Below are 13,113 nucleotides of genomic sequence, written 5' to 3'. Positions count from 1 at the left end.
GAAGAAGAACAAGGATCAGAAGTTCTTGGAATTCTCTCTACATTGGTAACCATCCTAAGCAATACATGATAACTTATATGAAATTAGCAAACTTTTGTGTTGCTGTTTCATTCAGCTATGATGTATTGATTGCCTGTTTGACTAACATCTTGTGTGAGTTCTGTGATGTTGTATATAAATAGGGTATAAACAAAAAGTGGTGTAAATGATCCTTGACATGATGTTGTGTTTTCTTAGGGGAAGGAAACAAATTTCCTTCTCATTGAAGTATTTCAGAATGAATTACAATATTCAATCAAATTAAAAATATTTATTGAATATTTTATGCAAATCCCAATATTAGTAACTTTGAATGCATGACATAAGACTCTGCTTTAAAGTCTAAACAGATTCATATGCAAATGCATACTTAAAATGGAGTGATAAATATTAAATGTAGAATTATATATTTTCTGTCACATTAGAGCACAGCAGGTAATGTGTAATGAACTCCTGGAAAATATGATCAAGCATATGGACTCATATTATTTGAATCCTTAGTGTAATGCTTTTATTCAATTATCTCACATAGTGCTTAACACTGGATGTATAAAATGGTATCAACACATAAAAGAAAGTATTTAGTATTCACTGGTTCATTTTAATCATATAAACACACCTGAAAAAATGTACCTTTATTTCTTACTGTTGAAATTTCATTAGACTCTATTGGTACTGTGAAACTCTAAAAGGATTAAAATTGTTCATCCATAGAGGCTTAAGTTTGGTCTCAATAATCATTAGCATTTTCTATTACTATAATAAATGATAAAATTAAAGAAAAAAGCTTTGGTACATTAAGATCTTAATCAACATAATCAACTGACTGAAGAATGACTAATTCCTTTTATTAACCAAGGGTGGATTGCACCTTAATTGATCACCTGTGATGTGTGGAGACTTAATTAATAACTCAGATGTGCCAAAATGCCTATTATATTATATTCTATGATCGTTCTTGGCATCCTATATAATAAAATTAGTACATTATGGAAAAAAATGGTTGCGATAAGTATTTCAGAAGAACAATGGAATTTCTGTGATTGTAAAAATAAAATAAGATTCAGTGAGACAAATGCATTAAAATGTACATGTAAAGGAAAATGCAGTTTGTAGTATAATCAGGAGAATAATTGCTGTAATGTGGACTGACTCGAATCAGATGGCTTCTTCTGGTTAAAAAAAAAAAAAGGAAAATTCTGGAAAAAGTCTGATTATTTAGAAATAATGTTCTGATCTTCCCACAGTAGTCACCTTATATTTTATTTTCCCATCGGTATAATAGGCTATATACCTGAGCTGTGAGGTACTAAACAGAAAAAGTCGTAAAAACATTCTGAAGATTATTTTAGGTTTAGAGGTCTACAGCTTTGCTCTTCGGAGTTTGTGGTCAAGCCTCATTGGCATTACAGGGAATTTGTTAGAAATGCAGAATCTTGTACCCCACGCCATACTTGCTGAATTAGAACATAGGTGTGATCACAAAATATGGTGAATGTTTAAATAAATAAATAAATAAATTACAGTAAAAGACACATTGCCAATAATTCCCCCAAAAATACTCCCTCTCACTTTGAATACAGTTATCCCATCTTTCTTGCCACTTTCTGAAGCAGTTCTGGAAGTCCTCTTTTGTGAGTGTCTTTAGTTGCACTGTCATGGCTGCCTTAATGTACTGAATCTATTCAAAACGTTTTCCTTTCATGGTCATTTGATTTTGGAGAAGAGCCAGAAGTCACAAAGTGCCAGATCTGGTGAATAAGGTGGATGAGGACACACTGTAATGATTTTATTTGACAGAAATTGCCATACCAGAAGTGATGTGTGATACATGACACAGAGCGTTGTCATGATGAAGGATGAAGTAAAGACACTCACGAAAGCAAACTTCCAGAACTACTTCAGAAAGTGGCAAGAATGATGGGATAAGTGTGTTTGAAGTGAGGAGCAGTATTTTGAGGGGGGTTAATGGCAAAGTGTTTTTTACTGTAATATTTTTGTTTTATTTAAATATTCACCGTAGTTTTTGATCACACACTGTAGATATTTAACAAGAGCCCCTGGAGATGTGAATGTATATCAGAGTTTGAGAAACACTGGTCTAAAGGAATTATGGAAAGCAGAATGCTAAGGGATGGTTTAATAATTTTTAAACTTTGTGTAATCATACTGAAGTATTTTTGAGACTTAAAATAAGGAAATGTGCTTTTGAAAGGATTTCTTGAAAATGAAACTTCTTAACTGGAAATGACATAGAATTTCATTAATTTTTTGCACTTTCATTCCAAGAGGCAGTGGTCTCTACTGTGGTCTCAACCCACTTGAGTCCTTCTAACTTTAAGTCTGTTTGCAATTTTAAACAAGTACATCTCCCTTACATTATATTTTCACACTCTAAAATTTAGCTTTTATTGTTCGCCATTAATAGTCAAACCTATTTAGAAAGATTCTTTTCTAAACATACTAATTCCTTAATTCAATAAATGTTTACTGATAGACCTATATGTATATAGCAATGTACTAGTCACTAGGGAGGAAAATTTAATAAAGTATAATCACCTAGCCATGATTTGGAATTATATATTAATGGGAGAGTAGTTTATACACATAAGAAGTTACATGTCAGGCTTGAAATTAAATAAAGAACTGGAAATAATGTAGAATTTAAAAAAAATCATCTGGTTTCAGATATTGCAATAGACAAAAAGTTCAGATATTATCTTCCCAGGAGTAGACATGTCTAAAAATTTTAATTGATTTGGGTCTTGATGAAGTGGGCTTTGGAAAATTAATTTATCTAATACCCTGTAGGTTATATTTTAAATAAGAAAGATTAAGGTTAAGAAAACGTGTTCGTAGACATTGTATACTCTTGCATGAAATGAAGAACAGGAAAAGAAAAAGAGCTGAAATTCATGTAGGAAAAAACAAAAGCAAGGGAATATATTAACTGGCAATATAAGAGACGTACTGGCTAAATGAAAGTATCAAGCTATTCAGTATTTTGAGTCGACACTAAAAGAATGATTATGTGTGATATTTATAATGAAGGTGCAGTGTTTCGAAAAGGCTAATTAATAGGCTTGTAGCTACATAGACCATACCTAGGAAGAATAAACGTTGGGCAAATTATTAGTGTGTTTTACGCAATTTCCTATTTTAATTTAATTTTATTTTTTTGGTGTTTATCAGTTGTTCACTTTTCTGGAGCAGTTTTAAGTTTCCAAGAAATTGAGAAGGTACAGAGTTTCCCCATATACCCACTGCCCCTACATATGCGTAGTTTCTCCCATTATCAACATCACTCATTACAGTACCGTCTTTCTCCGAAAGTAGGAAAAGTAAGACTTAGTAAGACCATCAGCTCTAATGCATCTTTTGGAGCAAAAGTTAATATAAGACCTGGTCTTCTCTTATATAAGACTCGGTATTATATTATATTATAGTAAAATAAGACCGGGTCCTATATTAATTTTTGCTCCAAAAGACACATTAGAACTGATTTTCCAGCTAGGTCTTATTCTGGGGGAAACACGGTGGTACTTTTTAATTAATTAGTTAATTAGTTAATTAATTAATTTGTTTGTTTTTATCAAGGATGAACCTGCATTGACATGTCATAATCACCTAAATACATAGTTTATCTTACTTAGGGTTCACTCTTGCTGTTGCACAGTCTATGGGTTTAGACTAATACTATATAAGATTGAATGTATAGGTTTTTGAGGATTCTATCAATATATGCTATCACTCATAGACTCATTACATAGCCATGCCCAGTCTACTAATAAGCCTATCAGAGGCATTCTTTATTTCTGTTATGTTGTTTTTTTATTTCTAGCTTTATTTTTAGTTCTTTCTTAGAACATCCATTTCTCTGTTTACATTGCCCATCTGTTCTTGCATGCTGTCCTACTTTATTCATTAGAACCCTTTCCACTTTAGTCATAGTTGTTTTAAATTCCCTGGCTGATAATTCCAATGTCTCTGCCATGTCTGGTTCTCATGCTTACTCTGTCTCCTCAATCTGTGCTTTTCACCTTTTGGTAAGCCTTGTATTTTTTTTTCCCCCTTGATAGCCAGACATGATGTACTGGGAAATGGTACTGCCATAACAGTCCTTCAGTAATGTGAGGGGTAAGTGTGGCGATGGAGGCAGTGTCCTATAGCCCACAATCAGTACCAGTGTTTCTCAGTGAGCTCACGCCTCTGCACTGTGAACCTCACAGGGATTTCTCAATTTTTTTCCCTCCTTACTTGGGATGGGATGGTAAAGAGGGCTGGCTGGATTAGATGTTTCGCTTTCCCCAGGTCAGTTAGGCTCTGGTAATTAGTTTCTTTTGAGGGCAGGCCTTGTTAAGAACAGAGTGATCAGAGGTATTTCTCTTGTTAAGAACAGAAGTATTTCAAAATGTTTCCTTTCCCCTCCCCTTATCGGAAGCATAAGGGAATTTTTCTCAGATATTTACTGTGGAAACCAGGTCGAGCTCCTGCAGATAAATCTCACAATATTGAATTGCAATCTGACTGGGTCCCCCTGGAGTTATTAATTTTCAGAGTTGTGTGCACTGAGACTCCAGCAGTTTGTCAATTCCAGTTCAGGTTTCCCACCCCATTACTGATTCTGGGGTGGTTTCTGCTCATGAGTTTCTACTCATCATAAGCCATGCTTCTCTCTATCCGCCTGTCTGTCTCTCCAATCTTGGAAGCAGTAGTTTGCCCTGAGTCTTCCCATCTCTTATGAATCCAAAAAGAGTTCAGCAAAACCTGTATGCTAAAATCTATAAAATATTACTGAGAAGAACTTATTAATGTAGAGATATAAAAGGTTCATGGGTCAAGGTTGCTCTGATATCCGTTTCCCCCAAATTCATCTAAAGATTCATGGAATCCCAATCAAAACCCCCACAGGCTTTTATATATAAATTACAAGATAATTATAAAAATTAAACGGAAAATGCAAAAAACATAAAATAATTTCTTTTTTTTAAAGAAGAGCAAATTTGGAGGACTAATATTATCCAATTTCAAGACTTATAAATTGCAGTAATAAACACACAATGCTGGTATAAATATAGAGAAATAGATTAATATAAAAAACCTGAGATTCTAAAAATAGGCCCACATGGACATCTGATTTTTGACAAAGGTGCAAAGGCACTTCAGTAGAGAAAGGTTGCTGATGCTGGAGCAATTGGATATTCATAAGCAAAACAAAGAACTTGCCTTCATGTCTTGCTCCATATACCCAGGTTGATTCAAAATGGACCATAGACCTAAATGTAAGAAATAAGACTACAGAAATTCTAAAAGAAAACAGAGAAAATGTTTTTGACTTTATCTTGGGCCCATTCTATTAATCAAAAAAAATTAATCAAAATTGAAAACTTTTGCTTTTCTCATTTTTATTTGATCTTGTCACTGTTTGAAATGCTTTTTTCGAATAATATTTATGTAAAAATGTTTTGACTGTATTTTAATGATCTTCAACCAGTGTGAAATGATGCATTTTGCTATAGATCCTTCAGTAAATGTATCATTAAATATAATAAAAACAAGAACAATAATGAAAACAAATCTCATGCATATGTGCAACTCTAATTATTTACTAACAACTCTTACAGATACAATATCCACCTACTCATTCTCCTACATATTGGTGCTTAAGCTTCTAAAATAATAGATAATGGTAGAATTGTACTGAAAATTATTATAACATATAGTTGCTGACAAATATTTTTAAATGAAAAAAGAGAGCTGAAATAAGAGTGACTGTTACTTCAATAAGTTTTAAAGCGCTTATAGTATTGAGCAGAAACCCTGAATTACACAAACTCTCCCCCAACTCTTAACAGTGTTTCTGAAAAAAAAAACCACACAAACATCTAAAATGTCTTGAAAAGGCATTTTAAAAGACAAACATAATTTTGGTAAATGTTCCTATTACTTATAATTTAATCAATTCGTGTTTCTGTAAAGTCAGTGTTTTGTGATGTAAAACCATTTATGCATCAGATAATTTCTATACTCCAAGTATAGCATTACATGATGTATTTTCATACAGTTTACATCTGTCCTGTTGTATGCTTCACAGGCTTTGGAGAGCTTCCCTGTCATTTAATACACTCAAGAGAAATACTGCTTCAACATTAATCTTATTTCTAAAGCATGTTTGCATTAACCTTTAAATCTTCTTAACAATAAAACAACAAAAGTAAAGAGATTGCTTACAAATCATTGTGGATGAAAGCATAAATGTCAGTGCTGGACTACTTAGAATGCATTGCCATATTAGAGAAGTGGATCTCAATCCTTTCGGTCCTCAAACCACCTTTTATAACAAATGTTTTATCATATCCTGACATAAAATGCATGCCTAACGGAAAGCAACAACAACAATAACAACAAAACAAAATCAAATATTTAAAATAAAACATATGCTAACAATAATATAAATGAAGAATAAAACTAAATTATTAAAATTTTAAAATGTGTATATCCATACATAAATCTTAACATAGTTTCCAAGAGGAATTAAGGTACTCAGATATTTGAATCAACTTATAATTCATTCATTAATTCATTCAATCAATGTTTTTATTGAGCATCTAGGTGCAAGATTCTGTTCTAGACATTGTGAAAATAATAACAAAGAAAAGAGCAAAATTTCCGTTATAGGTTTATAGAAGGTAGACAGAATATACACACAATAAATAAATAAAGCACATGTAGTATACCGATATATATGACATGTAGAGGTGGTTTCAAGAAATACCTAAAGGAAGGAAGGCATCTACTGAAATTGATATCTACAGAGAAAAGCATTCCAGAGAGACGGAACCGTAGAAAGGTCCTGGTTCAGAAGAGGTGCTTATGACTTGTTACAAAGTGAAGTAAAAACAACATTTTGGCTGGAAAGGAATCAATTTTGGGGTGGGGGACTGAAGTAAAACATGAGGTCAGAAGAAGTGACCAGCAGTCAGGAGACCAAGTGCAGAATTGTAGGTCCTTGTCAGAATTCGGGTTTTAATCAAAGTGACACAAAAAGTGTTTGAAATTTTTTTGCAGTGAAGTGACATGATCTAACCTACATTTTAACAAGATTACGGGGGGATATTTTGTTGAGAAAATAAGTTTAGGAAGAGAGGTGAAGTGCAGTCTGGGGCATCTTGGAGTTCTAGACCTGCAGGGTGGCAGTGGGTGTGGTTAGAAGTGGACAAATTTCCCAAAAACATCAAAGGTACATCTGAAAACATAATTCAATCCTTCTAGACAATAGTATTAATTATGTTAAACATCTATTTGCTGTAGTAGTGAATTTTTTCTATTTCAGGAAACTCTAGGTGTTCCATAGACCAATCTGAGGGGAAGAGAGGAGAGGCCTTCAGCCAACAGCACTCCTATTTTTTGGTTTTGTTTTTGGCTTTAATATTACCTTTGAGCAGGATTAAGAATTTGAAGAAACTGTGCAGCTGTTTAAGAGTCATTTAAATATCATTGCATTGCACACCAGATGCATGTTTTCTTTAGCTTATTTAAATCGCCGTTTTGTTTTTAGTGTTTTAATTTATGTTAAATTACTCTGGAAAAATTAACATGCAAAATTAACTACATCTCCACTCTATATAGAAATTATACTTCCTAAAACCTGTTGAAGTGCCAAAAGAAAAAAAGAAATAGCTTTATGTGTCCCTTCTTTAGAATGTTGAAAGAAATTACCATTATCTTATCTTCAGTTGTAGACATGTTACTAGACAAGTAATGTTTCCCCAAACTGATCATTATGTAAAAGAGGGATAGTAGATATTTTGGTTGCTGTTATTCATTAATCGTCATCACATTAAATTCAAAGTGAGAAGTTACATTCACAGTATCGTCCATTGACTTTTTTTTATTTGTTTCTTTGGTTGAAGCTTTTGGAAACATGACCAAAACATTGATGAAATGTTGGAAACCAGCTGAAACACAGTAAAATTCAACCCAATAGAAAGGACTGCTTTCTCTTCATCCACGTTGGGAGTTTTCAAGAAGTGAACTATGACAATATATCATTTTTTGCTACTGTTTCTATTCTGGGTATGTCTGCCACATTTCTGTTCTCCGGAGATAATGTTCAAAAGGACTCCTGTGCCTCAGCAAAGAATTTTGGGCTCACGTGTACCTAGGAGTGATGGCAAAATTCTGCATCGTCAAAAACGTGGTTGGATGTGGAATCAATTCTTCTTACTGGAGGAATATACTGGATCTGATTATCAATACGTAGGCAAGGTAAGTCTGTATGGAAATGGTAAATATTTACATTCTTTCCTTATATGTCTCAGTAAGAACAATTTATTTGAAGGTCATCAAGACCATCATTCTTATAAATTTGATTCTCTAAATATTCCTAAAGCAATTTTTGTTGATGGAATACAAAGTATAATTTGAAAAACTGGATTAAGTAAATATAGTATGATAAAAGTAGGAATTAATTTACTAGAATTAATTCTGTCCACTAACTCATGGATTAAAGAAGTACTAAAAATCGCAATTTTAGAATTTATAGTTAGAAATCGATAGTGAGAAAACAATATGTCAATATAATGAGAATGAATTACGTGCATTATATATATATATATAGTTCACATTGCTGTTGACTTCAGGAAGAAAGAAAAAAGATATTTCAAATGTGTTTAATATTCTACAGAATGAGAAAGCAAATGTCATTAACATATCACCTAAGCACAAAAATAATTGCTTATTTATTTAAAAAACTTATTCCAGATGTGAGTGTTATTTATTTTTCTTAAATCCCACAGTGGATACATTTATATAAAAGAAAAATAAATAGGAAGACAAGCAGGCAAAAGCAGTTTATTTATTATAATATGATGTGGACAAAAACGAGTTATAATTCTTTCAGTTATAAAAGTTAGCGAGAAAAATTAGTTGTGGTTGGAAATGGAATGAGAAGGGTGACATACAAGTACTATAATAGTAAATGCTTTTATGCATTGGATTGTATTAATTTCCAATTATCTTTCTTGGCCCTTTCTGAATCTAATCAAGGTTAGATAATGTCTTAGTAAAATTCATTGCATAGTTCCTTTTTTTGTTCTTGATTTTTTTTTTTATGAACAGTCTATGAAAATATGTCAAGAAAAAAGAGGTTAAACACACTAAAAAAAGGAAAACAAATATAATCATATGTTAATACATCACATGTTAACTCTATAGAATTATGATAGATACATTACTGTGTTGGTGACTTTTGCATTAACTTAAACTTAATAGCTTCATTCAAATAAGTCAAAGTGTGCTAAATGTTATTGTTAGAAAACCTGTTTTTGAGATAATACATGTTCATTGATTTTTAAAATACTTTGGTATTTTTTTTTCTTGTTCCAATTACTTCAGTCATTTTTAAGTGTCTCGCAAAATGGGAAAGATGATTAAAGATTAAATGTCATATTGAGTAGGAGAAAGAAAAGAAACAGCAACCTGAAAAATATTAGCAGAAATCACACAGAAGTGGAATAATGACAGGCCTCATCCGATTGAATGTCTAAGATCAGAGGGTTAAGGTAAATTGTATGGTTGTTGGAATAGGCAATGTTTAGTTTATGAAACCAACCACATGAAAATATAATAATAGAAACTTGAACCATAAAAATTATCAATAGTTTCTTTTGGTTCTTCCTGGACATAGCAGTTAGTGGCTTCTTTGCATCTGTTTTCCTTCATCTAGTCCTTAATGAGAATTCAATAAATCCTTGTAAATTGAATTATTCTTACATTATGTACTTTCTCATAATAGTCAAGCTACTTCTTATGTACTTTCATTTGTTTTTTTCCCCAAAGAATACAAACACTTTGAAATCAAGAACTTTATATCACTCTGTTTCTAGCTGTTAGAAAAGAGCTTAATATTTAGTTGATTGAATTGACCTGATTTGTATTGAATTGAATTCCCAGAGTCATCTGATACCACTTGGCTCTCTGGTAGGGAAAACTAGTCTAGAATTTTAAATCACTATGGGCCATTAAAGCTGGTAAATACTTCAGCTACATGCAGCTTGATATACAGCTCAAATTTTATTTTTCCTTGTTCTGCTCTATAAAAGCAAATCAAAAAATTACTTAATGAGGACAGGCATAAGTAATTTATGAAATGTGTCCACCAGTATGTACTGAATTATTAGATTAACAGAACTATATTAGTTGCTGTAGCTCTGAGTTTACTACTTATGTACAGTGTCTATTTTTAGCTTATATTTCAACTCCATTTTGTATATCTATCACTTATTCATGTCATGACCTATGATATATATATTTTAAAATGTCCCTTGTCTATAGTATATACTTGTATTAATTACTTATTTTTAAGTATTTATATTGCATTAATAACTTATGCAATAAAAACCTTACTTTACATATAAATATATAAATTTATATATGCCTAAAAGATAAAATGCAATATAGACTATTTCACTGAAAATACATTGTAGTGAACATAAGTTGAAGCTAAGATATATTTTCTTCAGGAAGTATAAAAAAATTAAAATCCCCCAGATACTCTTTCCAACATTACTTATAAAGAATTTATTACATATTCTTCCTTCTTTCAGAAATTTTACTTCCAGTTTTTACTTTCTTTAATGTAGGCATGTGACATCGATTGAATGTCTCAGGTTAGTTTAGACTTAGGAGTAATACTAGACACATACCCTGTTTCCCCGAAAATAAGACCTAACAGGACAATCAGATCTAATGTGTCTTTTAGAGCAAAAATTAATATAAGGCCGGGTCTCATTTTACCATAATATAAGACCGGGTCTTATATAACATAATATAAGACCCGGTCTTATATTAATTTTTGCTCCAAAAGACGCATTAGAGCTGATTGTCCAGCTAGGTCTTATTTTTGGGGAAACACAGTAGGAATATAGTGATAGACACCCCATTGTAATGAGAAATTTATTGGGAGCTCAGAATGCGAGCAGTGGAGAGAATTATACTGGTGGAGAGAGGACAAGACTGAAAAGCAATTGCATGAAGCGGGAGAAAAATTGAAAAGCAACAATTAGCTAACCAAATCCTACCGTGTTGCCCTGAAAATAAGACCTACCCTGAAAATAAGCCCCAGTTAATATCGTCAGCCAGACGGACACATTTAGTATGTTATGACGAAGTTCCAGAAGAAGATGAGAGGACTGTATTTGAATAAATGTAGGTTATTGTACATGAAAACATAAGACAGCCCCTGAAAATATGCCCTAATGCAATTTTTGGAGCAAAAATTAATATGGTATAAGACCCGGTCTTATTTTCGGGGAAACACAGTGTAAAGAATGGATGGCATATACTTTCTCAGATAAAAATCCCTTTCTGCTTAAGTGATTAAAGCAAAGGGAAAAACACCTTACTTCTCATTAGGTTAAAGCTGAGGAAACTTTAGGAAAAGCATATATTGCTTCTCAGCCTTTTGGTTAAGATCAAGTGTAGGAAAAACATATAACTGCCAATCAGAAGACCTGGGACCTAACCTTGTTTCTCCCACTAATTTTCTCTCACTGGGTAACTCAACTGATTTCTCTTGGATCTTCATTTTTTCATCTATGAAATAAAAGTTATGATTATATTAGTGGATATATATGTATATTCATTATATATATATATATATATATATATATATATATATATATATATATATTTAACATGCTTGTATGTATTTTTAATATGATTACATCATAAATGTATGGTGTATGAGTATTTAAAAGCTCATTTAGAATAAAATAAAACGAGAGAGAGAGAGAGAGAGAGAGAGAGAGAGAAAGAAAGAAAGAAAGAAAGAAAGAAAGAAAGAAAGAAAGAAAGAAAGAAAGAAAGAAAGAAAGAAAGAGAAAGCCCAGGACCTTAATTGTCACTGCCATGACTGTTACTAAGATACCAAGTGAACCAATAATGAACACAAAGCATTACTTTATTCAGCCTTCAATGACCAAAAGGCATTTTTATCTAAAAAATTCTATAAAATACATTCTAAGCCAAAATATGTTATGTTTAAGTTCTTTTTCTTTTTAGCAAGACAATCACAATATTGACCTTTAACAATTTTCCTATATAAAAGATAATACCTCCTCCCCTTTTGTCACCTTCCAAAGCAAGCCGTTTAAAAGTTGAACTTCAAGTAATCTACTTTTGCACTATGTTGCTTTTACATTGCAAATCATTATATACTGATAACGAAAGATGAATACAAGTCATGTGTATACATTTTTTGGCACCCCCAATGTATACCATATATATGTATGTATACCATATATATGTGTGTGTGTGTATGTGTGTGTGTGTGTATATATATATATATATATATATATATATATATGTGTGTATATATATATAAATGTTATAGAATAAATGTAATTTTCTTATCAGCTTAAAAAAATATTCAAATTTTCCAGTTTAAGATTAGAGAAACATTGTGGTTATAAACTATTTTTTATTAGTTTAAAGTACTTTTACATGTAGCTATTAATCACAGGGTTCCACTGCCTGATCCGGTTGTTCTGGACAGATCATTTCAAATTTCTAGGCTTACAAATATCCAAATAGAATACATAATAATATTAACCTAGATAGTCTTGAATTGACTTTTAGCTATAACAAATATAAAGTTCTAAGTGAATTACTAATTTTATTTACTACACAAATTTTGTCTGCATTTTATATAGTAATTATTCTAAAGTAGAGAAAATCATGTTAAAATTGGATTTTTAATCAATCAAAACCAGAGAAAAAAAAATTGGAAAAAAAAATCCCCAAACAAACCAGAATTAATAGCATAATTGGGCAACAATAAACTTGATTCTGAGTCAGCATAGTAAACTAATTTTCTCCAGGGAGTAAAAATATAGTAATTTATTTTTTTAAATAGCCAGGTTAACTGTCTATATTTTCTTGATGTAATGAACACATATGCGCATACCATTAAGAGACATGAAAGATGTTCTTGGGGCTCTAAGCCATTCTGACCTAAAACTACGTTATTGATATCACCCTTCTCTAAATACAGAATACATATTTACTGAGAGA

At 31.8% G+C, this 13,113-nt stretch overlaps 1 protein-coding gene across 6 annotated transcripts in view; it reads left to right on the top strand.

Moving 5' to 3' along the window:
* The window catches only part of LOC109456629 (cadherin-10), a 145,831-nt gene that overhangs the window by 51,173 nt on the left and 81,545 nt on the right, over window positions 1-13,113 (top strand). For all 6 annotated transcript variants that reach the window (XM_074329049.2, XM_074329050.2, XM_088796456.1 and 3 more), the window contains exon 2: window positions 7,953-8,307. In XM_074329049.2, the coding sequence (XP_074185150.1) occupies window positions 8,077-8,307 (231 nt within the window). In that variant the 5' untranslated portion in view covers window positions 7,953-8,076. The remainder of the gene's footprint in view (window positions 1-7,952; window positions 8,308-13,113) is intronic.

This window comes from Rhinolophus sinicus, chromosome 3 (assembly GCF_057876585.1).
Source record: "Rhinolophus sinicus isolate RSI-liver-muscle chromosome 3, RSI-T2T, whole genome shotgun sequence".
Classification (NCBI taxonomy): Eukaryota; Metazoa; Chordata; class Mammalia; order Chiroptera; family Rhinolophidae; genus Rhinolophus; species Rhinolophus sinicus.
Note: the sequence above shows the minus strand (reverse complement) of the source record. Positions and strands in the feature narration are given on the sequence as shown.